The sequence below is a fragment of the Solea senegalensis genome, linkage group LG2 (genome assembly GCF_019176455.1).
Source record: "Solea senegalensis isolate Sse05_10M linkage group LG2, IFAPA_SoseM_1, whole genome shotgun sequence".
NCBI classification, from domain to species: Eukaryota; Metazoa; Chordata; class Actinopteri; order Pleuronectiformes; family Soleidae; genus Solea; species Solea senegalensis.
The window spans coordinates 8333325-8360519 of NC_058022.1; the positions used below are offsets into that span (position 1 = coordinate 8333325).

A 27195-nucleotide genomic window follows, 5' to 3' on the forward strand; every position below is an offset into this window, starting at 1 on the left:
AAAAAAAAGTTTGAGAACCCAGAATCCTTTTGTGTACTTGCCTGCTTCGTCTGGGCCCTTGGATTGTCCATCCCAAATTACTGGGACTAATGATGGACATTTAGGGGACGTTGAGTGGTATGGACTGCCATCTAGTGGCTACTTCTTTATACTCTGAAACATGTGGTTGCAATATAATACGAAGGAATAAAGAACTTTGAGAAGAACCACTGCTTTAAACAGTGTCACAGTTGTGTGTCGTTGATTGAAAGTGTTCATACCTCCAGTCTGTGATGCTTTCACGTTCTTGTCCATGTTTCTGATCACAACCTTGGCAGTATCTATGGCTTACTCCGGTGTTCCTTTTGTCAAATGTTCGTTTATGAAGAGGCTTGCTCCTTTTAGCTTGCTTTACTTTTATTTTACGTTTGTGTTTTCTGTTGACAAATCTCATGGTTCTGGCTGGTTTGTCACTGTCATAGTTGACTTCAACCTCCGTGAATGGAAGAAGGTGAATAACTTGTTGCTTTGCGGCGCTAACGTCCAGTTCGCCGGGCTGCCTCCGGTTGTTAGCAATCACCGCACGAGTGTTTGCCCGCGGTTTGATACTGTTCTAACTCCGTTCTCAAGGTAAACCAGACACAGTGACATGCCCCGGTTAAGCCACTTGTCGTCAGGGCCTTTTTAGGACCTACATATATAATGCTTGTAAGGATATATCATGACGTTGCGCCAACTGTTAAGACGCATGCCAGTAAGTAAGCTAGTAAGACAACTAGCCACAGCTCCTCCAGTAGACACACCCCCTGTGTTTCAGGTTGACGCTTAAATGCAGAGGCGATTCTAGCGTCTCTTGGGGCCCTGGCAAGAATTCACAGGAGGCCCCTCCAACCAGCAATTATCACCAGTCTATGATAAATAATCTGACAAAAACCTGATGAAATAAAAATAATTATCAAAAAAGTTCGCAATTCTTATTTCAAAATAAGAATATAAACATTAAAAACGTGCAATTCAAAAAAGAGAATTCTAAGGAGCAATAAAAAGCACAACAATCAAAACATAGAGTACTGTATAATCTGCACTTCTTACCATTGTCTTGTTTTCTTTTCTCCTCTTCCTCTTTTTTCATATTGTCAGGCAGATAACTTTTCTTCATTTTGATAGAGCCACTCTAACTTGTTTGAGTCACAAAGGACTCGATGCAAATTTGTCACAATGTCCAATCAGCGTTGAGATTCACCAGATGATATCATAGATAACTTTTTAACTCAAGTTTAACACATTTATTTATTACCAACTCATGTACATTTTTAGTTTGTAAACCATTTTCTTTTTCCCCCCAAACAACTATATTCTCTGATTAACATGGCTTCAGAGTTACACAACAAAAGGACAAAAAGCAAGTGACCTTTTACACGCACCTAGTAAAATGTAACTTGCCATTATCATGTTAATGTTTATTAAATGATTTGCAGTTATTTAAGACAACATATTGTGTGGAACCCTTTTTACTGAAACCAAAATGCTATTGTGAGATGATGATGGTTGACAATGGCATATGCTTTACTCTTCACACTATCTTTCAGTTTTACATAATTTCAGAGCTGAGCAACATAAGAACAAAAATAACAGGAATCGGAATATGAGGAAGCAGATAGCCTCATACAGTTGTATTATTTCTATTTCCCCACCAGATGGAAGCATTTCAGCATCCAAGGAAGAAGTAAGGTGATAAACGTTGTCCTGTTCAAGGTACTTGGTAAAAATCATAACCTCAGAGTGTTTATGTTAATATTTAAAGTGTCAAGTTGCAATTAAAGCAGCATGTGCAAAAAAATGAAGTGCATTTGAACTCATTGAGCGATTTGAGATATTCATTGTGCACTGTGTCTTATGAGGAAGTTCTTTATTTATTTATACAGTACACAGTGCCTTACAGATGCAGGTGATATCACCATACTAGAAGGTGTGTCACAACAAGCTCTGGTCACAATAGATCAATAAAGAACCATCTGGGGGAGGTGACTGTACCTGAACATATTATAAATTGTACTCATTTAGTGACAAGGTTTTAAGAAAACAAGCGGAGAGAACGACATCCTTTAATTTCAAATTTCAAAAGACATATGACAGGATTGTTGAATGTAGCTCAGTGCAAGGACGAGAAAGAAAACCTGAGACTGCACAGTAGAAGAGAAAGACATCACAATCAATCATTGCCAGTATCACAGCTGATGTTTGATAAACACAAATATGCATCTGTGTGGAATGACCCTGAATTCCTTGAGCCTCCATCAATTCAAAAGAATATTGCATTGGAAAAGAAAAAGACATTCTACTCGGTCTTTTGAGGTTCTCAGTCATCAAGTCATCGTCAGTAGTTAGCTTTAGGCAATTGGACTTGCTTGAGTTAAGTTGAAGACTTTTTTACCTCTCATCCAAGAGGCTTCTTCAGCTCCGCAATGAAGAGATGAAATGTCTTCAACTCAACACTCTACTCTGATTTTGTCTTTCCAAGTCCCTTTCTACAAATCCTACGGGTGCAGAACAAGCAGGATTTCACGGTCACCAACACAACAATTACAAGGATGACAATCAAAAAGCCAATGACATCCAGACTGTGGTACTGAATCCAGTTCAGCTCATGTGCAGCTACTCTTAGATGACCAGCTCCTTTGTGTCTAATGACAAACTCGGTCCAGAAAACAGCCTGTTCCAAAGGCTGCAGGGGACGATCCAGGTGTATCTCAGACAACTCCACCATCTTCTCTTTGTAGCTGAGGGGGGAAAATAAAATAGCACACACTGTGACTGCCATTCAAGTAATGTAAAAGATGTATGTGGTGTATATAACCTTAAAAATAAGTGAAACCGAGTGACGATTGCTATCATTTGTAGAATGAAACTATTGCAGAGTAGGAGGTACATGTGAATACCTAAACACTTCGATTTACCACTTTAAACAAGAACGAAATAGAGGTTGAAATCAAAGGCTACTTCATTGTATACTGTCTTACCTTTTATCATGGAGGACTTTATGCAGTGCTGCCGTTAGTTTCTCTATTGTCACATCATGGATGCTCAGTTTCTCTGCAACGCCACGCATCACCATGCGATGCACGTTTTCTCCCTGGTCCCCAAACAGTGGAAACATCAGCATAGGGACAGCATTGCAGATGCCCTCGTAGATCCCGTGGGAGCCTCCGTGAGTGATGAAGAGTTTAGCCTTGGGATGGGCTGAGGAGCAAATGATATTTGTAATGAAAATGTCAGTCAGAAAAAATCGGACAAAATTGATAATTACCAGACCTACCGTTACTGAATACCTACAATTACCATATTGTTCCTGTAATGTGATGTACTGTGTTTCCAATTATTTCACTAATTAAATATTTGTTTGACAGAATAATTAGTCTGGATAAAAGTGAACATTACCCAAGAGATCGTTCTGAGGTAGCCACTTCATGAGCCTGACGTTCTTGGGCACATCCACAAGTGGGACCCCAGTGTATCTCCACAAAACCTGAAACAGAAGTAACACCTCTGCATCTCTAACATTCTACGTGCAAACAAATCATGACAAGTGAGTGGCATTTTTACAACCAGTTAAAGGGAGAAATTCCAACCTAATGAGGGCTGATTTCATTTTAATGGTCTATTGTTACCCTTTGGGGAATTTGTCGAAAGGCTTCAATGAACTGTTGAGCCTTCTCCGCGGGCATTTTGGACACCATCGATCCCAGAGTGAAGACGATAAATCCGTCGTCACCTGAGCCCTCCACAAACTCTGCCACGTCCTACAGGGAGTTTTGAGAAGGAACAAACATTCAGTCAAAAAGAGTCTATAGTTTAACCTACATGCAATGTATGAAGTTAAGTCAATAATCATCACTTGATCTACTGCTAAACCTTATTTTCAAAGGAAATGTATTTGATCCACTTAAGTTTTAGCATAGTAGATACAAACATCTTTGTGCGTATGTGAGCAAATCTTTGTTTGATACAAACAAATAAAAAAGGGCCCTTTTCAGTCAGTGTTTGCAGACTCACACACACACACACACACACACACACACACACACACACACACACACACACACACACATCACTCACCGATTCAACCAGAAGAGCAAACAAACCTGTTCTTTCACAGTCATGTCAATGAAAGCTTGATGAATTGTGATTTGCGTTCCATCATTTCAATCTTTTGCTGAAACTTTTTCCTCTATATATGTACACTTTGATTTTGCAGAGTTTTTTGGTAAATATAAACATTTGTGGCCCAGTCAGCTGCTGCGATCAGAATTTGCAGGATCTACTAAAGGGATTTCAGAACAACATTTAATTACTACGAGCGGTCTCTTTGATATTTAACATAACGGATAAATTGTGGCACACTGTCTTTGCATACTCACTGCTGGCAGAGGAGCGCTATCAGCACAGTTGATTCCTCCAATGAAGACCATGTTTGGCATGATAGGTTTGGGATATTCAAAAACAAAGTCATGTCTGAGAAGCCAGATATCACCGTGACTAATAAGATCCATGTAGGTCATGTCTTCCCCAAAATACCTGCTGACCATTTCATCGTAGTGGCCAAAGAGTACTTTGCACATATAGGACTCCACACCAGACATGAGCATGTTCTTGACTCTCTGCGGGAAGGTCATGACGTTTGTATTTCCAGAGAAGGCAGAAGGAATATAAGAAGCAGGAATGGGGCATCGGTTTGCCCTCAAATCCAGCTGACATGGAAGTCCATGCAGGAAATACACAGAAGGAATAGAAAAAACACGAGCCAGGATGGAACCGCAGGGAAGGAAGGGGTCTGTAAGCACCATATCGAAGCCCTTTTCTCTCAGTTGACTCATTAGTTGCTGGTTGTTCAGCAAACTCTCACAACCTTTCAGCTGTAGTGTAGTAAAGTCAACAAAGCGCTGCACATTGGAAAACATATCTGTCATTTTTGGTGGCTGAAGTATTGCGTCCCCTTCTAGGTGACTGAATGATCCATCCATCTCAGCTTTGGTATACTGCACTGGGTAGACCTCAGTCTTGAAGGAATCTGACTCTCGGATCAACAGGCTGGTTTCAGGCACCAGCACCAAGATGTCATGACCCCTGCGGGCGAGCTCCTTCACCAGAATCTTCATGCTAAGCCAGTGGCTTCCATCGACTGGCACAACCAGCACCTTTCCCCCGTCAACAGGCCCCAGACTGAGGCAGCACAGTAAGGCGACCAGCCCCAGTGTTGGAAACCACTCCCTCATGGCTCCCTGGCTCATTGCTTTCTCTCCGTCCTGCAGCCTTGCCTGTTGGAAGAGCTAATGGTGCCTGATGTTAAGGAGTGGCTTTAAATGAGTGTGTGTGAGAGTGAGGGTGTGTTTAAGAAGTTCAAGTGCATTCACAGGAGGGTTATTATGACATAGTATTATAAGGCAAGTTATTATGAATGTAATTTGGCTTGTGTGACACAACTTTCACATTAACCTAAAAACAAAACAGCTGTCCAACAATGTATTCCTCTGTAATTGTTAATCATGGTGCCATGCACGTTTTGCATGTTGTAAATCTGTATTAACTTGGCTGCCACTTCTCTCTTACAGGCACATGAATGCGAGCTGTTGCATGTACCCGTCCTCGTGTACCTTCAACCACTGTGAAAAGTGTAGCGTGCGAAGCCAGCTGTAATCTGAAACCGACACCCTCCTCTTCTGTGGATGGCGATTACATCAAGTAAACAATGTAGTGTGTGGAATGAAACCTTGAATTATAACTTCACTTTCATTCGACCACGTTATGCTGAATGAGCTGTTTAATTCTTGTTTTCCACAATGTGTAAGACTATATAGAATCAAGTTAGAGTAACAATTGCATTTACAAATGCAGTTGGCTGTGACACACACACACACACACACACACACAAAAGAATGAGGAGTAGGAGGGAGAGCCCACTGAGGTTGAGGGGTTGGGTTTGAGTGGGGTTGTTTTCATAGGGATTATTGCTTCAACAGAAAGTTGTTTTGTTGAGAGCTGTTTTTTTGCCAGGCTCGTGCTTACAGCCAGACTGTCCAGTACAACTTTTCACCTACTGTCGAATGAATTGCTCTACCACGTGATGAATCCTACTGACATTTTTTTCAACTCGCTGCATAAAAGGGCTGCTGCTTGGCTTCTTTTGGATTCAATTCCATGAAAGGTGTGTCCTTCAGTGAGGAAAACAACACACCAACAACAACATGTGTCGCTGGTTTAAGGTGGATTGTCATTTCTTTTCTGAAAATTCTCAAAACCCATTTATATTATTTTGTAATAAGAACCAAAAACAGAATGAATATCTTGATAGTTCCGTGTCACCTGTTAATGAAACACACGAGACACGCAAATGACGTGGGTCTACGTTTCCTGGTTGAACTCGGAAAGCTTTTGTGCTGGATGCAGAGACCTGCTGCAGTGTGTGTGTGTGAGAGAGACACTGACTGTGCCCTGTACTACTACACAAGCAGGGTAAAGACACCTATGCACTGGTCGTATCACAGTTTATCACACATCCTTAAAAATGGACTACACATTTAAAACACAAGCACGCCGCATCAGTCCAGTCAGGACAGCTGAACAGAGACAAAAGTCAGGACCCAGCATTACCATTCAGGTTTTTCAAGTCACCAACCACTTGCCTGACTGATGAAGGACTGTTTTGTCCTGTTTCTTGAAAAGGCTGCTTACACGACTTACCTAAAGCCTAAAACACAAAAGCAGTGAAAAGTGGCCAACTTCCTGTCTCGACATCTCACATCTCTCTAAAAACTGGTCACACAGTTAAAAGTGACACCTGAAAAGGAACAATGATATTCTCTATCTCCATCACTGCACACAGTAATGTTATGTGGGTGTTGGCAATTTATTTCTATGTGTAAATATTGTGTTTAGTACTCGTAAAGATTTGAAATAATATAATAATATTTGCTCAAAACAGAACGTGTGTATTTAACTTTCCTGGCAACACGAGGTATCATCGTGTGTATCTCAAACACAGGAGTGAAGTGAATCTCATTATGAACACACATATTCATAAAAGCTGAGAATCCATGTCGACAAACCTGACCTAATATTCCATATCACAAAACAGGAAGATACTCTGGCCTTTTATTGTCTGCTGGTACAACTAAGTCATACAGAAATTTAGATAAATGTCAGATTTTGTTTATTTTCCTTCACAGTCCTTTTCAATTAAAGTGTTTAAACAAGAGAATCGTCTGACTGAAATGGAAAGAAAGCGGCCTTTTGTTTGAGATTGCAACACATGTTTTTGCTCCCAGTCTCCTTTCAGTCAAACATTTCCTACATGCACACAAACGGCTTATTTCTTTCGAAATTTGGTTCACAAATACGTTAAAATATCTGTATCGTTGAGCACGTCACCTTTCCTCAAGCGATATATCAGCATGGCAGGTGAGACATGTGAAGATGCTGGGATTAGTGCACAGGTGAGCCTTGGGCACTCTAAAATGTGCAAAACACCCCTTTGTAAAGTGAGGCAGAGAAGTTGTCAGTATATCTGGTACACGACCCTCCCCCATGCAAAACCTGTGGCATCTGTGGCATTGTGTCGCATGAAAAACTGCACATTTCAGAGTGATCTTTTAAGTGTCCAAGGCACACCCATGCAGTAATCTTGTGTTATCCATCATCGTCTCCAGTGCGGGACATTGTTTGAATTTCATTGATCCTTTAAGCAAACACCAAAAGCAGGCCTCACTTTTGACATGGAACACAAAGGGGAACTGTTGAGTAACTGTTGAGTAACAGCGGAGAACGCTATCGACAGCTTACATGGTTCTTTTGCTTCATATTTTATAGCTATTACACCTTCAGATAATAGTGACAGCCCGATATCAGTGAGTAAAGTCGCTGATAGTGGGCGTTGTCACTCTGCATAGTCAGTCCAGTCTGTTTGCTTTTTATCCGTGGACCACGACAAGCATTTGCAAATATAATGTGAACTTTGTGCCCTTTCGTTTTTGTCAACTCAAGCATGACTGGGCACATTGCAAACGGCAAAGAAAGGGATGAGTCTACGTAGTGGTGTGTGTATAATATACAGCATATGTATATACTTATGGTGCTTAACACATTTATTAGACAAAAGCCAGAAAACTTTAAACTATGTTAGAAATCTTTCAAAAAAAACAAAAAACAAACTGAATTCACCTTTTTATACCTAAATCCGAGCCGAATCACATGGGTCAGAAATTAATCGGCATAAGCATAACATCAAACCACTAAAACTATTTGTTTTGTCTGTTCAGGACTGCAAGTAAATAATTATAATTTGACATCTTAATGAAGAGATTTGAATGTTTTTGTGTTTTTTTTGTAAAACAGTACATTTGAATATTCAATGATAATTATATTTTAGCATTAAAAATGTAATTTCGGGTTAAAGCTACACACTTGTGTAGCGACCATTACAGAAACATAAAAAAATAATTTTGATAATACCACTATAGTAGTATAGTATACTATAATACTAACATAACAATGATGGCATTTTAATGTTTGTTCATTTATGGCATTCCTCAACATTTTTAACTGTCTAATTAAGACTTTCTGGAACTTATTACTTATTATTATTGTTGTTTATTTACACACTGGACTCCAATGCAGATGGAAGTGCAGTTATAAGCTAATTAGAAATATTGATATTGCAAAATGGCAGGAGTGAAAGAAAAGTGTTTCCACCATAAGTGTCCCGTGGCACAGGAAAGAAATAAATGGTAATGGTGTAGCGTTTAGCTCTCACCACATGGTGGTGCTAGAGTCATATATACGTAGCCTGGCACTTGTCTTCAGTCAAAAATCACGTTGCTTTTGTGCAGCCACATTAAGCGTTTGACCTTTCTGCGTCAGCCGGTTCGCCATTCATTAAACTATCACACTCACCACTGTACTTGACACTCTACAGCTCTGGCAACATTATTTTCTCTCATCATTGTGCAATAAAATAATTGTAGAAAGTGTTGTGTCACAGTTTTGCATGAAGCTTCAAGACGCAGAGGAACCAAAGCTACAGTTTCTGGCTGGACTTGCAGTTCCATAGTGTAAACACTGGATCATCACCATTAACAGAGCACAGTGTCATTAATGGATCCATTTATTTAAAAAACCTACATTTGCACAAGTGAGTCTGCAAGTCTAGACTCTCACAGTAAAGTCGCGGAGCTGTTGCTGATAACAGTGACATCAAGCCTCCTCCTTGTCTCCAAGATGGAGAGCGTAAGATCCTTGGATCTGATTACATTACATTACATGTCATTTAACAGACGCTTTTATCCAAAGCGACTTACAATGGCACTGAGTATCAGCCAGGGATGGAGTCGAACTTGCGACAATTACCGGTCTTAACCACTGAGCCACTCCACCCCGATTCAGTGCATGGACGCGCGCCGACCTCGGAGACGCACAGCGCACAGGATTTTGCGCACTGAAGTAGAGCTGAGCAGAGCGCACAGAGAGCGCGCACAAGAGGGGACAGCTGTCTCAGTGACTGCAGTCCTATCACTGCGAGACGGACACGCTCACTTTTGTACTACTTTGTTCAACTCACCGATGAGAACAGCCGCTCCGGATCGAGTCGAAGGAGATTTATCACGGCATTTTATGTAGGTTCGTCTTGACGCGCAACTTAAGAGGACTGTTGCTGCAGCTGAGACATTGTTTGCAGAGAGACCCACGCGTCCCAGCTGCTCAAGGGGAAATTCACACAGCGTCCCGAGACACGAGGACGTCCTTGGGAGTATTTTAGGACTGTTTGCCCAAAGTGGATTGAACAATCATGGTCATCCCATTCGCTTTACACAACTGAGTGAGGTGTTGCCTTTGCAAAACGGTAAGGGGGGGGAAAAAAAGTTCACTGTTTTTCTTGTAACATTTAAAATATCTCACCTTCGCAGAGCACCTTAAATTAGCCAACAGGGAGACGATGTGATTTAACAAGATGCATCTCTTTCTCTCGCTCTCTCTCTCGCTCGCTCTCTCTCTCTCTCGCTTCCTCTCGCAGGTGATAACAGCGATGTTTCAGCGACACGTGCGTTTGCCTCTCTCCAAAATCTCCCAGAGAGGATTTAAGCTGCGCTCATCTTGAATAAAGTCGACAAGTCATTGACGATGAGGGCACTGCAAACGCTCCTGCTTCTCTCTGTCCTGCACCAGGTGAGCTTTGACATGACCGAGCGTGTCTCTACACAACAATGAGCAACAAACCACGCCAAATACTAACAATTATTGGTATTTAATTAACTCAGCGCTCTCTCGTCAGTTTTAGTTTAAATTAATGTACACACACACACACACACATATATATATATATATATATATATATATATATATATATACATATGTTTGAAAAGAGATCCTTCTTCATCAGATCCACAAATATGTTTAAATAATAATAATAAAAAGTTGTGATATTGGCAGAATACAGCTTAGTCAAATAATTTATTCAAAAACGTGCGCTTAATTGCTATTTTAAAATTGCAAATAATTCTGATGTGATATTGTGACTTTTCTCATGTAGGAAGTTCAGCCTTCCAATTAAGATCCAGGGAAACGCATATTGCATATTTAACCTTCATCATAATTATGCATCATTATGATGAAGGTTAATATACGTAATATATATAATAATGTAACATTAAAAAAAATGTGTACTCATCACTGGATATAAATTGTAGTTGATAGTTATAATTATAGTTTACAACCAGTGAATAGTTACATTTTTTATGGGTTAGGGGGTGTATACATATACATGTATATATGTATATGTAGATACATATATATGTATATATATGTGTGTGTATATATATACATTTTAATTTATTCAGCTGCATCACTCAAACATTTGTGGGTGACATTCATGTTTCATTTGTTTTACTTCCAGTCATAAACCAGGTTTAAGCCTCTGCGTGGAAGTGTTGTTCTAAATCTGACTTGAGGGAGGGAAAAATTAACGTTAATTAGGTGACAACTGAGAACAAAAGGTGAAAATTGCAATACTCACCGGTGTTCGTGGTGTGATCGCTTCTTCTTGACAAATTACGGTTGTGTGATTAAATCATATTCCTATAATCATTTCGAAAAACTATTAATATTTGCCAGATAGCGAAAGACATAAAGTTTTGGACATAATCTTTCCACAGTTTCATTCTGTTTTTAATACAGAAACAAGCTCTCCAAAGAAACATCATGAGGGAAATATAAATGTTGGGTTTAATCGTGATTGTCCATGCCGTGATCACAAAATGAGCATGAAATGTCAAGTGACTGACAAAGTTCTTCACACCCATGCTACCTCAAAGAGGGCTTCTTTAAAGATAGCCTTGAACCGTGCAGATGGAGCAGCAAAGTGCTGTCTGATTTGGCTGCTGTTGTAATCATCCTGATGCCTACTGGGAACTCTGCCTCCAGAGAGAGACAGAGGCGGAGGCAGACGCAGAAACAGGCTGCCTCCCTGGAGAGTTTCTTTTCATTGGCCTCGGTGGCTTCTCTCCCAGCAGACTCACTGCTGTCTGAGTGGGAAAATATTGGCCCTTATCAGTAGTGCCCCACCTTCCAAAGAGTGGAGGCTGCTGAAACGACATACGAGTGCTGAAATGAAAGCAAAAAAAAAAAAAAATGGTCTCCTTAGTTCTCTTAACATAATAGTTTTAAGGATAGAAGGAGGGATCCTTAAGGAGGAAATGGGGCAAAGTTGCAAGGTTGCACCTGGATGGTAACTGAAGGCTACACACTTGTAAGGTGAGGTGAGGTGAGGGATATTCAGTTGCAACTTCACCAATAAATGTTGCCAGATTTTACACACTGTACATTTAAACCAGAGTTCCAGTGTCTGGTACAGTACAGGAGCCAAAATGAGAAACCAAAACACTCCACACACCACATTCCTTACCCTTTAACGCCATCTTACTCATTCATACAGTCGACGCTCATGAATCCAATGGTAAAACTGTATCTGTGGCCACAGCATCTGCGCCATACCCCAGGGACAAATAAGAGGGTCACAGCCATCCTGGGAGAATCCATTCTTCCTCATGACATCTGCTGCAGTTATCCTCCGTGCAACGACAGCAGAACAATGTAGATCGCTCACGCGCCTCGCTCCCCGGCAACTCCCTCTGCCTGTCCAGCCCCTGTCTCAACACTCCACAGATTGCATGCAGGGAAAGAGTGCTTTATTTATTTATATTTTTTTGTTCTTCGCCGCTTCCTGTATTAAGTGCGGGAAGAAGGAGGAGGATGATGAGAGAGCCTGTTACACCTTTGTATCCTGTCGCAGGGATAGGATCTCTGTGGTAATATAACGGTGTGATGAAAAGTTCATGTGGCCCTTTGCTAAGAGTATTAAAAGTGCCAGTATTAAAAGTGACATTTAGCAGGTTACTGGTATAAGTTGTGTGAGCCTGGTCCAACTTTGTTGTCATGTTCCAAAGAACTTTGCATTAATTTCAACTGTTATTTATTTATGATTAGTCTGATTACATCATATTCATATTCTGGATCCATCGGTGCCTCTAGAAAATGCTCAGAACAAGAAAGTAAGCGGCTGAATTTGAATGGAGTTCATTTTTAGCTGCTAATATTGTCTTAAAATTCTGGCAGAGGATTCCCCTCTCTCTCTCTCTGCAGTGTAAGAATGAGACAGTGAGGCTCTATTCAAAGTCAAAAAGAGCCCTGCCAAGGACAACAGTTTTATCCCCGTCTTCATAACAAAACTCACATTTTACATAAATTCCGTCTCTAAGGGCTCTTTAACCCCTTTCCCCTTCCCCATGCTCAATTAGGTTTGCTTTTGTTATTTATTTATTGTATATTTAAAGGCAAATGACACTGGGAAGTGTAATAAAATGTACAGTGGGTGGATTAGGAGCAGCGCTTTAATCTCACGCTGCTGATAATACTGCATGGGCTGATTGATTAGTTTTTCAGGAAGCTTATGTCAGAAAAACCTAATCCGTCTTTGGATTGTGCCAGCCTTGTAAGGTTTTCCACGCTGCCACTTTATCATGGCAGTGAATTACAGAGCTGCTGGGCTGTGATAAGGTCCTCGTCTCTTTTACAGACCCCAACACCCAACCCCGCATTCCCCCTCCTTTCCCTCTGGACAATAAAAAAAAAAGAACGAAAAAAAACTGTGTTTATATTCTTCACATCCCTGCTCTGCCTGGTCTTCACATCAACCTCTCACAGGATTTGCCTTGTAAGAAAGAGAGAGAGAGGAACTTAAATCTTCAGAACCTGACCAGAGAAATTGGGTGTGGGGGAGAGGGAAAATATGAGAGGAAATGTCAGGCAGACCAGTAGAAATTTCTGAGGAAGTGATTAAACATGGATTGACAGAGCAAAGGGGCCGTCGTATGCATGCGCCGCCTCACAGAAATACATTTTTTTTGGAGCTTAGATGGTGCTGATGTGTATCTGTGCCCATATTGGGGTCACAATCTTTCTCGCCGGAGGGCTTGACTGGATAATCCCTCATAGACAATACTGTCTGTGGCATTTGCGGTGCTTCGCCTGTTGCCTCGGACCTCTCAAGCAAAGGTTGTTGTATTGTGTGTGTACTCTATTGAGCCCTGGAATCTATCCCATTCCAATCATCAGTCATATTGTGTTTGTGTGTGTGTGTGTGTGTGTGTGTGCGCACCGACAATAAATCCATGATAAAGGTCCCGAAATGAAGAGAAAAGAAGCTGATAGATAATCGTGGCACGGTTGCCCTTTGCATTGATAATAACCCTAATCTGCCAACTGGGTGGACGTTTGATGATTTAAGACGAGCAATTATGAGTTGTGTAAGGTCTCTTTTCCAAAGTATCTTGTGATGCAAAGTGTTCAGAACGAAGTGCCGAGCAGGGCTTTCACGAGAGGTCACACCCACTGTAGTGGCTCTGGTGCAGGAAACATTATGTTTAATATGGTGTTGAGTCTCCTGATCTTGGTCCACAGCTATGAATGTTTATGGAGCGTCGTGCCGCCTGAGGTGGTGTTAGATCTGGAGGCGCCGCTACCTTATAGCATTGTCGTTACTGCTCTGCAGGGTCAGAAACATCCAGCACTCTGTGATGCACAACCCTCTTTTACTGTTTTTTTTTTTACTGAAATGCTGCAAGAAAACACAATGCGGAGATGGGTTCCTGTCCGCCAGGTCTAAATTGTGTGTGGGTGAGAGAATAACACCAGGGGGGGGGGTGTTGCGGTTTCACGTTGTCTTTTATTCAATCAAATATTGCAATGGCTGTCTCGTTTCTGTCGCAGTCATAAATTCTACTTTTATGTTTGAAGCACAGAAAAGAAAGCAGGAGAAAGGAGAAAAATACGCCCTGTAATCACACAAAGCCTCTGCTCCGGCCGCAAACTTTTTTGCAGTGGAGCACATATTCTCACATATTAATTTCTTAATTACCACCTGGTTAGTTTGTGGAAAACACAATCACGCTGCACGTCAGAGTGCAGGAATATGATTCACCTCTTTAATTAAAGCTGTGTTGCTTTCCTGTAAAATGTGCCGTTTGACAGCTTTAGAGTAAGTAAAATAAATCTCATTGCCTGGTTATTCTCAGTTTTGCATTTCCTCCACCGCCTCATGAGCTTTGAGGCCTCCCTTTTCAGCTTGTCATTTTCAGCCCTAACAAAGTCCTGTCAGTTCCCCTCTGTCTTTGTATATTTCTTGTGAAGTACCTGTCTTCAGAGCTTCTCGGAGGAAAACGAGGCAACGTCTTCCCAACTCTTGTTTCTTCTTCAAAGGGAGCCGTTTCTGTGAAATCAGCCACGGCGCAGTGTGCTCGGAGAACAAAAGCACTTTTCCCCCCCTCTGTCAAATTTAGCAGACGCACATTCGAGCAAATCAAACACAAATATTCTCAAATTAAACACTCGCAGCGTTTGCAGCACCAATTTGAAGACGGGACAACAACATGCGATAAAGGAATCGTCATGAAACAGGAAGAGAAGCGGCGGGGATTAGGGAAAAACTATAACGTAGCCCTGACGCAGTCTTAGACGAAAATGCCAAGCCTTTGCAAGTATTAACAGAGAATTACAGGCATGAATACCACTCATGTACAAAGTATACGGTGATAGAAACTGGCCAAGAGAAAGCTAATTACACTGAATCCAACATTTATGGTATTATCTCCGTCAATCCCCTGCTATCAGTCATACCAACATGTGCTGCAGGTGTCAGAAGCCAGCACAGGAGACGATGATTTGACCATGTAATGGGATTGTGGAAGTGTTGATGCGTTGAAAGGTAATTCCTGTCTAGAAGTGAAGTGTTCAGGGGGCCTTTGCTGCTGCTGCTGCTGTCTCGTGTGGCAAGTGTAAGATAACACAAGTATCCAGATTACCCCAAAGCTTTGGTCGCAGAGCCTCCACTCCACTCGCCTTCTTCTCACCTGACGGGATCATTGTTAACACTTTCTGAGCACCTGACACCATCGCTGCATGTAAATTTCCCACCATGACCGAGCCACGTTCACTAATATCCCACCTTTATCTTGTCTTTTCACAAATCAGTTTTTTTTTTTTCTTAAACTGTCACACAATAAATCTCACTTCCGTTTCGTTTAATGAATCATTTCTTACACATGTTGTGGAAAAGGCTATCGATTTACAAGTAACTCGTCCAAGTGCTCTACAGATTTCAAAGTCACACATTCTCATCATTTCAAAGTATAATGCACAATATGAGATTATACAGAGCCACAGTTAGTTATATACAGTTCATTTGCTCTCTCTTCCAGTAATAATAATAATAATAATAATAATAATAATAAAATGGGGGCTGTGTTCTTTAGTGTCGCTAAAGTGTTACTCCTCTGTTAAGATGAGTTTTATACAAAAATGTTCAGAGACTTAAAGTCTCGTAAAATGGTCAACGTGGAGGAAACACCTTGGGGCCCAGCAGCGTCGTTTAAAATTTCAATTTGAAAGATACTGCAATTTGGCAGTGCAACAATTAGCTGCTTAAATAAAAATCCAGCCCCAGCCTTTAAACGACACTTATCCCCAAAGGATGCTGTTGTTTTTATTTATTTTTCAATAGAATTAAATCTGCTTTCAATACTAACTGAGATCTGCTTCGAATTACATTTTTGACAAACCCCTTACAACTCAGATTTTTCATAATTTTATCACAATCGGTGACATTTATTTTTGCCCAAAAGAGTTAAAGCTGATACAGATTACACATGTCCTTACTGGTGACTTAAGGGCTTGTTGCTATGTTACGTGTAAATAGACCAGTTAGTGGATATTTTGAGGTGTCTTGGCAGGAAGGCCAACAGGAGAATGACACTCATTACAAGCCAAACCCTACTTTAGCACGGTTTGGTGCTAATGTGGTCATTTTATTAGGAAGACCTTGAGGCACATTCCTACACGTGTGTGTTTTGCAGCTTCCACAGTGCAGAGGAGGTAATTGTGTGTGATATGTGCTCTTGGTGTGGGGAAACGCCAAATGCTTTAGTGTGATGACCCACACAAACACCCGTACAAATATGAGTCTGTCAGACTGCAGAGAAGGTGAGAGGAGGAAAAAAAGGATTAACGACTCACAAAATATGATTTAGGCAAATCACAGTGTCATATTTAGGGACAGCATCACATCATATAGCCCCACAAGTGGTGGACAAACAGTGTCTTGCTCAAAGCAATACCAATATTCTTTAAAAGAAAAGACAAATGTAAAAATGTCATATATACTCCATTAGACTGGGTCTGACCTACAAATGGGTTGTGAAATATTTTTTAATTTGCAGGAATTTTCCACTTTAGAAAAATCTCAAATATCCTGCCTTAATTTGTCTTGTTTTTTATTTAAATAATGCAAGTATAAAATGCAGTTGTAATCCATTCAACAAAGTTACATTTGTCAGAAATGTCTAGTTTACCAATTTAAAATAACATTACGTGTAACAGAAATGACAAAATGGGCAAATCGCCCGAAACACATACTGTAGTAAGAGCAGAGATTTGTTGTTGATGGTTTGCCATTTTTAAAACGTGGGTCTCCATAGTGAAAGGAACGACGAGTAAACAACATACACAACACATACTTAAAAACTTCATGGATGATTTTGAAATCTTCCGGCTGCTATTAGACGTTAACAGACATGGCGCAAACTTCGGTTACACTTCCTGACTGGCTGGAAGCCTGTATTTTTTTGGTGGTGCTGTATATTTAGCTCTCGGCAACATGAAAAAATTGGATGTAACAGCAGGTGCAGGAACACATCGTACCTTAGCATAATTATCAAATATTGTCACATGTATAATAGTTTGTCTCCTGATGATTAAGTCATTTTGTCCACAACTTTTTTCCCTTTTTTGAGTGTGTCCTCTAAATGCTATTACTTGGGCTTTTGGAGGTTGAAATGACCACTGTACAAGTGTTGCACATATGCATGTGTGACATAATAACCATAATGAACAATGCAATTGTTTGGAACTGAAAAAATCTCTCAAGTATGTACAGGTAGTACAGGCCAAAAAATTCAATCTGGACTCTTCAGTGGGAGAGTTAAGTTATTGGAGGCTGTAATCTGTCTGGTTCTCACAGAGGTCAGGTGATAATGGCCTGAAGGATTATACTGGAGGGGACTAGATATGCTATATGCACACACACACCCTCGCCATATAGCGCCTGTGATTGGTAAGGTGCCCCTGGTGTGGATTTGCCGTTGCGATCCACCACAGCGCTGAAGCTCTCGCTCTGTGTTTCCCTGGACAGCCTCTGATTAAAAGTGATGGCTCTGGAGCGTGAAGCTGTTCCAGCGATCAGAGCGCCAATCTATTCTTCAGCAAGGCGGAGACTCTCGCTCTGCGATGCTATGCGCCTCCAGGGCCTTCTCTCCTGGAGCCGGCTCTGGGTGTGAATCATTACAAATGATATGCCTTGTAACATCAGGTGGATGGCAGGGGAAGGAACGTGGGGCAGGGTTAGTGCAGGCTGAGAATTGTTTTAATGTGAGGGGAGCAGCTTTTCACGCTGAGATGCTTGAAAGCAAGACGCCGGCCGCAGTCAATCCCGCACTGCAACAGTCTGACGCCACAGCAGCCACGGGCTGAGCAGCTCTGATATGGCCGGTACGGTCGTGGCGCTGGCGTGGGCAGTGGTGGAGCCCGTCGTCTTTCTGCGGGACGTCCAGATTTTTACTACATGAAAGCGCATCAAGTTAATGAAGCTTTAGACACAGAAAATTAGCAGAGAAATGAATTGCACCACAAAGTGAGGTCAATTTGCACAGATAAATCCATGAAGAACAGTGAAGTGCATCACTGGAACCTCTCTGCTTGCGCCGATGAGCAGGTTAATTGCCCATTTTGTTTATTGTGAGAAAGATGCCCGAAGCCAATTTCTCCCACATGCATACCCCCAACCTTATGTGCCGGAGTAAAAATCAGCTAAAGCTCAAAGATGGATTCTTTTAGCTCACACGTACATGGGACGTACTAATTAAGACGACGCAGAGACAGAAAGAGACACAACATAGCAGATCTCTGACTATGAATGAGGGTTAGGGGAGGGGTGTGCATGTGTGTGTGTGTGTGCCAGATTTAGAGACAGATTCCATCGCTGCCATCAACACACTACCATAGCCTTGCCCGAGGCCCAGAACCCATCACCGCCGAGCACAATGTCGCCGACTGCTCCCTGCAAATGCATTTAACCGCATCTCTTCAGATGATCCAGAAGCCAGATGTCACTTGCTTCTTAATAACTTTCTAGAGGCTACTTCTGGTCACTGTGGCAATTACCTTTATGTCAGTCCTCTAAAAGATATGTCTACCCACGGGACAAGCAGACAGCCAGCTCTATAATGCTCATTACAGATGAATGTCGAGGCGGTTTCATGCGGACTCAGAGTATGTGTGGCGTGTGTTGCCGCCCAGGCCACTGTCAGTATTTAAGTTTCACTAACACCTCGGAATGACAACGATTTACACACGACTCAATCGAACACACAGTGCGAGTGGTGTAAGGATGGTGCCGATATAAAGGATCATAGAGCCGTTTATACATCCATCACTACAAAAGCCTTCATTCAGATTTTGTGCGCCAAAACACTCTTTTGCTTTTCCGAAAGGACAACTCTAGGTCCATATTCCGACCATTTCCTTTCAAAATTCAATTTGGCATCTCACCACTTCGCTACCTCTGTTTCAAAGAACCGGGGTTAATTCCTTAACCTAGAGTTCACTGCCACCTTTATGTACCAGCATGGCTGTCAGTCGTGATGTAAAATGGAACTCTGTGTCTCCACAGACATGAAAACACTAGCACTACCCTACTGAGAGAAAGTCAGAGAGAGTTCATTCGACAGAGGTTCGACAATAACAGACATTTGTTCATATTGAAAAGTTATGGTTAAAATGTTGTGAACAGAATATAACTCTTTTAAATTTTAAGAGATAAAATGGGGGGGCGTCTCATGAGGTTCGAGTTGTGATTTCGGAATTTTCACCTCATCGCCTTTGAAAATCGTCTTCTCCTCATGGACTCATAACATGTTCAAAATAGATCAGGTCAAGATACCGTGCCACCCACCGGCTGCCACGTCCTACAGCTGAATATTTCCACCTCCATGCTTTAACAGCTGGCAACGTCTACTCATCAAATGCAGCTCCTATTTTTTCTTTTTTTTCTCTCCAGACAAACCTTTCACAACTGGGACCAAACAGCTCAATTCTATGTTTTTGAATCATAAAACTTTCTTGGTCAGTCAAACATCTTACTGTTTCTCACAGTTCCCTTTAAATGCAGTTTTAATGACATTTTGGACAGATGAAATTCAATTTTTGGTAAGGCTCTTGATAAAGACCTAAAAAAAACCTGATAATGTAATAATTTCCCTATATTGTAATAACTCCCAATAATGTAATAAAAATCTCCTCATAAGTCTATGAAACATGTAATACAACCTGATAATGTAATAACATGTGTACGGATGTTATAAATGATACCATTAATGTGAGATATCACAATATTAGGTTAGCCCTAACAGTTTCCTAGAACTGAAATAATTTAAAATAACTGCTGTAGTAAAGGCCACAACTTACTGAGACCCAAGTGTTTGCAACCAACCGACTACCTGCTGTTCTCGCTACCTTAAGTCCCTTCACCCTGCTTTCCAAAGGAAAGAAAAACAGTTCACACATTAATACACTTTTTGTTGGCCATCTGGTTAATGAGGAAGAACCGGGAACGGGAAGTTGTTGTTATAAATATTAAATTATCAGGTTCTATAAGGCCCTATATAAAGAGAGAGAGATTTAAAAAAAAAAAATAGAATAAGAAATGTTGTCCAAATTAATTAATCAAATTCATGAAACAAATAAGTTAAAAAAAAGGCATTAACGGCTGAAATAACTTTCCTTTGCCTCCACAAAAAAAGGTAATTTTGCGACAACCTTTGCAAAGTTATGATACAAATTCTTATTATATTCTACACAATGATTTCTCTGTGAGGCTGATGAATGAACTATAATAGCTTGCTTGTTTACAGTACCACAAATGTCCTAACAGCAGAGTAAAAGAAACGTTACCATGACACATGAAATGATTTTGCCCACAATCTTAAAATGTAACAAACATAGCAACACAGTACACGTCAATAATTCCATATGAGAAATCTAATGTTTCTCATCACTGTATATTACAGTGGAGAGGAACTAGTGAATATGTTTACAGCATGATATTCAGGGGTTTATGAGGTCCATGCACCTCTGTGTGTTTACAGGAAAAGGAAGAAGCTGAAGCACACATCCGTCTCTCATCCCCTCTCCCCTTTGCTAGTGAAATAAGGTCTGGTGTTTTCAGAGTCATAAATCTGCAGTTATTATCATAATAATGTCTTGTTTCAAGTCGCCCCAGAATGCCCGTAGCACAGCGGCGCCGATTAAGAAATCTTAATTAAGCTTTTGTAGATTCTCCTTCATCAGACCTTGCCTCCGTTTTCTTTTTTTTTTTTTGTTTTTCACCCCAAATCGTCTCGTTATATAAAAACCCTGGTTCCTCTTTTAAGGAAGTCCACTCCTGCCATGAATGTGCAGCAAGACAGAAAGAAACCAAAGCCTGTGTGTCAGTGCAGTGCTTTCAAGTTCCCAGTGCTTCATCTCTCTCGGGGCATTTAAGTATTAGATATCCCTCTGCTGATCCCCTTGTTGTCACAGCAATTTCCCTAGTTGCTCATCACCCTTAAATTCCACTCTCATTTCCATTCTAATCATCCAATACAAAGCTCATCAGAGATTTACACTAAAAAAAAAAAACAACACAATTTCAGTTTCACCTCCGAAGCGGCGCAGCTCCACACCCCCATGTGGAGCGGATATAACAGCTCGGGCTGGTGCAAAGACAAGTGACACGTCTCTCTTGTTCACAGCAGTAAAGAAGTGCTTCCGTGTTGGAAGCCTTCAGATTTTCAGCGTTGCCCGTTATTGTCATGTTTTAATGGTCTAATCAAATTACCAGCTGAGCTCAGACAAGGTATTACTAAGTGGCGGCGTCAGTGGGGAATAGTGACAGTGGAATTGGTTGATTAAATGACTGTGGATTCGATGAAGCTATGCACGCGGGGACATTATTACCACGATGCCTCATTCATCCATGTTTACAGGGAGCTGCTGTCTTAATTAAGCATTGTGAGGGCTGATGGATGGGCCACGCTCACTGTCGGAAGGAGACACATTGATTTCACATTACATATTCAGATAGCCATTAGGGTGTTGCGACTGTGTGCAACATGCACGGGCAGTGTAGTGAGGAAAAGTAGTGCAGCGCACCATGTACGGGGAACACGTAACATTACTGCAAAATACAATATGGCAATAAGGAGGGTGGATTTCAACGTCACATTGTCAAATAATACATTTTAACTCACAAACTCATTTCTGTACAGTGAAGTGTTTGTATGCCAAACATAACAAATTGTGGAAGACAGACCCCAGTTTGTTAGCTTCGCACACGTGTGCCTCAGTCAGGCTTACGGCAAACACATAATTAGTCTGGAAGTCGTTCGCAGCAGCTCAGTGAGAACTCAAACAGCCGCTGCTCTGTGCTTTCAACATCTGCTTCTCTCGGTGATCCCTGCAACTAAGCCCGGGGAAAGCCGACGCTACTAATTACCAATAAAACTTAGCTAAGCTCATTGCCATGAATTATTAAAGCTTTATCTGAAGTGGACCAGCCATCGCTCTTGAAGCTAAAAGGCTCGGAGGTACAAGCAGCTGGGATCATAGTTCACCGCCGCATCTGGATTAGTCACTTAACACACGGTGGATTTTTATTGTTGGTAACCATTAAAAGACAAAGTTCATATGCACAGACTATCTATGAATGGTATTACTTATCTGAAGGCCAGCTCACATGTTTAGGTCAGAGGGAGGATTGTGGGGAATCGATACAGTGACATTTTGTCTCACCAGAGCTCGTCTGTGATGTATGTCTTAATATGATTTAGCAAATACTGCGCATTTGATTGTGGTTAATATCGTATTGTGACTTAAATATTGCGATAATGTTGTATTGTGACTTAAATATCGCGATAATGACGTATCTTGACTTAAATATCGTGGTAATTTTGTATCGCGATAATGCCGTATCGTGACTTAAATATCGCGATAATACCGTGTCTTGACTTAAATATAGCGGTAATGTTGTATCCTGACTTAAATATCACAGTAATGTTGTATTGTGACTTAAATATCACGATAATGCCGTATCTTGACTTGAATATTGCAATAATGCTGCATCTTGACTTAAATATCGCGATAATATCGTGATTAACGGTGTATCTTGACTTAAATATTGCGATAATGCCGTATCGTGACTTAAATATCGTGGTAATTTTGTATCGTGAACTAAATATCGTGACAATGCCGTATCTCGATTTAAATATCGCGATAATGCCGTATCTTGACTTAAATATCGCGGTAATGTTGTATCATGACTTAAATATCGCGGTAATGCTGTATCTTGACTTAAATATCGCGATAATGCCATATCTTGACTTAAATATCGCGGTAATGTTGTATCGTGACTTAAATATCGCGATAATGCCGTATCGCGGTGTCTCTGGTGATTCCCACCCCGAGAGGATTGTCAGTGTCATATAATCTCTGATCTAACAAATCAGCCTAAAGTTTTAAAAGCTTTAACCAGACCTCTATCCACCTTTCTCTCGTACGTTCATTACAAAACAATCGACGCCAGTTGAGTAAAGTGAAGTAATGCCATCACAAAGACTTGTTTTTTGTACAAAAATGTAATTTGCTTGGCTTGGTGGCAAATTGCTGACGGTTGTAAGCGAGACAGTGACGTCAATTTAAACCCTCATGTTTTGAACATGGATTGATGGATTGTAAAATCTTGAGATAAAGGGAAAGCAAAGTGAAACATGCCTTGTCCTCTAATGTAGCTGCTGCACATTTCTTCCCTCTTTCCGTTCTTAATGCCCCAAGTGTCAGCTTGTGATGGCATTTCAGCCATTGATGGACACTGCATGAATAATTAAAATTATTTAGTTAATTAGTTATTTAGTTAATTAAAAAGTCTTGCTCGTCAGTAGTGAATTTGGTATTTAAACTACCTACTCTCTGCAGCACATTCGGGAAGGCAGCTAGAATCATTTATAATTCAATTGTATTTTGTAAAAAAAACAGCAAATATGTTTCATACCTCAATGTGCTTTACAGAGCAAGATAAAGAGTAAGACTCTACATGATTATAGAGAGGAACCAAACACTTTCTACCATGAACGAGCGCGGCACAAATGGAGAAGAAATACTACCCTAAGACTTGAGTGCTGCTTGTGGAGTCTGTTTCAAGTGCATTTGCAGTTTTATTGTTGTAAATCTTTAATCTTACAAGTTGTTTACTTAGAAGGCACGCCGCGTTATTGGTGGCCTGATTTGTTGTGGTGCACTTTCAATGCAATCAGCAACAACTTTTTGTGGAAAAAAGCAGATATTTTTCCTTGAAAAGATTAATGAATGTGCGTTGTGTCTCACTTCATGTTCTGTGCTCTGTTTTCTCTGAAGGTCACATGCAGAAAGGTGCATGGCGGAGCCACAGAGCTCACTGAGTGGGCAGACGGCCATAATGAGCAGAAGATCTCTCCCACGGGGGTCAGCCCACGGATCCTCAACCCCTTGCGCTTGTTTGCCAGGGGCTCCCCGGGGTTCAAGAGCAACATGAGGGAAATAACATATTTACAGAACATGGAGGACTTTTGGGACTGGTTATCCAACCAGACAGATGTTCAGGGCGCACAGGCCAGAACTAAACGAAGGCCCATCGTCAAGACTGGCAAGTTCAAAAAGATGTTCGGGTGGGGGGATTTCCACTCCAACATCAAGACAGTCAAACTCAACCTGCTGATCACAGGAAAGATCGTGGACCACGGGAACGGAACTTTCAGCGTCTACTTCCGCCACAACTCCACGGGCCTGGGGAACGTGTCCGTCAGCTTGGTGCCGCCGTCCAAGGTGGTGGAGTTCGAGATCGCCCAGCAATCCACGCTGGAGACCAAAGACACCAAATCCTTCAACTGCCGCATTGAGTACGAGAAGACGGACCGCAACAAGAAGACTGCCATGTGCAACTTTGACCAGTCCAAGATGTGCTATCAGGAACAGACGCAGAGCCACGTGTCCTGGCTCTGCTCGAAACCCTTTAAAGTCATATGCATCTATATAGCCTTTTACAGCGTAGACTATAAACTGGTGCAAAAGGTTTGCCCTGACTACAACTACCATAGCGACACGCCGTACTCCTCCACAGGATGACCTAGCGGTTGTTAGAACGCATCAACCTTTTGTTTTATCGTCAAATTATGTAAATGTCAACTTCTAATCTTCTTGTCCTTAAATACCCGAGGCATTCTGCAGGCGGTGCAACTTAAGACGGGACGCGCGCACTCGCGAGGGATTTGCCACATTACTGCAAACCTTTTGTACATATTGCACATGTATGCAGCTCAACAGATATTTAGAGTCCAGGGACTCGGGTTTTAGTGGTCGGCTCGGGATTGAGAGCTAGCTACCAACCCCCGGGTGACTTCCTCCCATCACAACAGCACACATGTTCTTTGTGAAATAATGACTACGTTCTCCAGATGTTGTCTTTAAGGCTAGGCCATAGGCATGCGGCAATCTCATGTGGCTCGATTGCCAATGCAGCATGGATGTTAGCATCGTCACACAATTCTCTCAACTCATTCACACCGACATTTATGGGGGTGGAAAAGGACAAGGCTTTAAATCAAGTTAATAATCACTTACACATTTGAATTGTGACTCGGCAGGCCATGAAATTTAAACACTTCTTTTGACCGACACGTCACAATTATCTCTCCATCGTTTCAAAGTGGAGCCGCTGTCCATTTGTACCTGTGAGCAGAACACAGGTGGGGCAGCCTTTTATTTCAGATTAAGTAGATTGATGAGTCATTTTTTTCCCACCAAGTAGCTCTGCATAAATAATATCTTTTATCTCTGCTGTCTGTCTCTTGTCAGGACTGAAATGAAGTGAAATAATTCACTGAACAAATTGTACGTGCATGCGCACGACAATTTCAGATGATTCAGCTGATCTGATTTCGGGGAAAAAAAAAAAAAAAAAACTACCTGAGAGCATGAACTTAAATCACTACACACACCGTGTGTATGTAGACGGGCGCTCAGGTGTGCTGGTTCTTGAACAGCGTTGGTTTTCAGTGCTACGGTCGCCATAAGGTGTGTACGCTAAGCCAGCCCCGAAAACGAACATCTGTGTTTGCGAGATGCACTTTGAGGCATCAGTCTGCCGTGAGAGCCACGCTCCGGATTAATGTGTCAGGAGAGGTGGCTGTGGGGGGGTGGGAGTGGGGGATAATTGCAGGACAGGTGGATTTAGTGAGTCTGGCAGACAATTATCAGCACTTTGTCATGGCCCTGCCACAAGCCTTGACATTACCTGTCTTTAATAGGCTTTAATTAGCTTGGGAAATTTCATTTACTTAACACCAAGGAGTGGAGAAACCAAAAGGAGGAAAAGAAAAAGGTGTGTGTGTGTGTGTGTGGGGAGTGGGGGTTGAGTAGAGAATCCGTCTGGAATCTTAATGAGAAGTGGGACCATAAAATTTGAAAATGTCAGACATTTCCCAAATGTACAGCAGGCTTAAACCGAGCAAGTTTTGTGTAAAAGTGGATAACATCCAGTCTTGTAGTGAACGGTGTGATGTGCTTTGACTTCGCAGCGACCAAGACATCTGAAAATGTTTTGTTGAAAAGCGTTAACATTAAATAATGTCATGAGTTGTGTTGTTTGCACACCGGTGGAGGTTGGGCTGTTAAACACACTGCAGTTATCGTTATTGGTTACTTTACTCGCTGTATCCCAAACCCCGTCGCATTAAACATGTGGTGAGGTGTACGATAAGGAAATGTTTAAATCAGAGTTGATATACGTTGATGTTTCAGTTTTACTCCTTTGTGAAAATGCCGTGTATTATCGTGAAATGTGTATAATTATGGCTTCAGAGTAAATGATGTCAATCAATTCTCTTTTTTTTTTCCAGAGAAATATATCAATGAGTGTACTGATCCTTATTTTTTGGTGATTGTTCAGCGGCATCTTGTAATCATATTTATTGCTTCTAGTAATAGAGTTCCATATTTGTAATCCATGCAAATTGTACCTAATTTGATTTCTTGCTTGCTTAATCTTGTTTTAACGGTTCCCCTGTAAAATAGACATAAGAGCAATGCTGTGTGTATAATGTATGTACGAATGTTCATTTTTGGAATATTTGAATTCACATGGGGGTTACTTTTGTTAACACTGAAAACTGTAAAGATCAATTTAGGTTTTTATGGCATTAAACCTTATTTGAACTCGGCTCACAGCACAGTCACACTGAGTCAACTCCAGTCTGTCAGTGCACACAGTTGGCTCGTTTCATTCCTACAAGGACTTCTCAACAGGATAAACACACCATTTTAAGAGGTACATTTCAGTGTAGCTTTTTAATGGGCAATAAATCTGTGTCCACAGGCGTAGGATGATACCAGCGGTACACCTCAGGGAGCACATCCATTTTTCTGTGGCCATCAGAGACAGGGGTCCTTTTCATTCGCTTCCATTACTCTTATCTGATCAGGGTGAGGCACCCACTC

General features: G+C 41.3%; 2 protein-coding genes across 2 annotated transcripts; one reads left to right on the forward strand and one right to left on the reverse strand.

Annotated features, from left to right (window-relative positions):
- Positions 1-2068: 2068 nt before the first annotated feature.
- LOC122765455 (UDP-glucuronosyltransferase-like) lies at positions 2069-5370 on the reverse strand. The gene is made up of 5 exons (XM_044019706.1): positions 4398-5370; positions 3648-3779; positions 3418-3505; positions 3000-3219; positions 2069-2759 (listed from the first exon to the last, which is right to left on the reverse strand). Exons 1-5 carry the CDS (start codon positions 5265-5267, stop codon positions 2477-2479), a joined length of 1593 nt encoding a protein of 530 aa, XP_043875641.1. The 5' UTR covers positions 5268-5370; the 3' UTR covers positions 2069-2476.
- Positions 5371-9321: 3951 nt separating this feature from the next.
- On the forward strand, positions 9322-26064 carry nxph2a (neurexophilin 2a). Its single transcript, XM_044013881.1, has 3 exons — positions 9322-9871; positions 10043-10194; positions 24079-26064. Exons 2-3 carry the CDS (start codon positions 10150-10152, stop codon positions 24823-24825), a joined length of 792 nt encoding a protein of 263 aa, XP_043869816.1. The 5' UTR covers positions 9322-9871; positions 10043-10149; the 3' UTR covers positions 24826-26064.
- The last annotated feature ends 1131 nt before the right edge of the window (positions 26065-27195 follow it).

Bases quoted from the DNA above. Each gene is read 5' to 3' on its own strand.
- nxph2a (XM_044013881.1), top strand. From the start codon at position 10,150: ATGAGGGCACTGCAAACGCTCCTGCTTCTCTCTGTCCTGCACCAG. The intron at 10,195-24,078 runs GTGAGCTTTGAC...TTTTCTCTGAAG, and splicing joins TTCTCTCTGTCCTGCACCAG to GTCACATGCAGAAAGGTGCA.
- LOC122765455 (XM_044019706.1), bottom strand. From the start codon at position 5,267: ATGAGCCAGGGAGCCATGAGGGAGTGGTTTCCAACACTGGGGCTGGTC. The intron at 3,506-3,647 runs GTAACAATAGAC...CTTCTGTTTCAG, and splicing joins TTCGACAAATTCCCCAAAGG to GTTTTGTGGAGATACACTGG. The intron at 2,760-2,999 runs GTAAGACAGTAT...TTCCCCCCTCAG, and splicing joins AAAGTCCTCCATGATAAAAG to CTACAAAGAGAAGATGGTGG.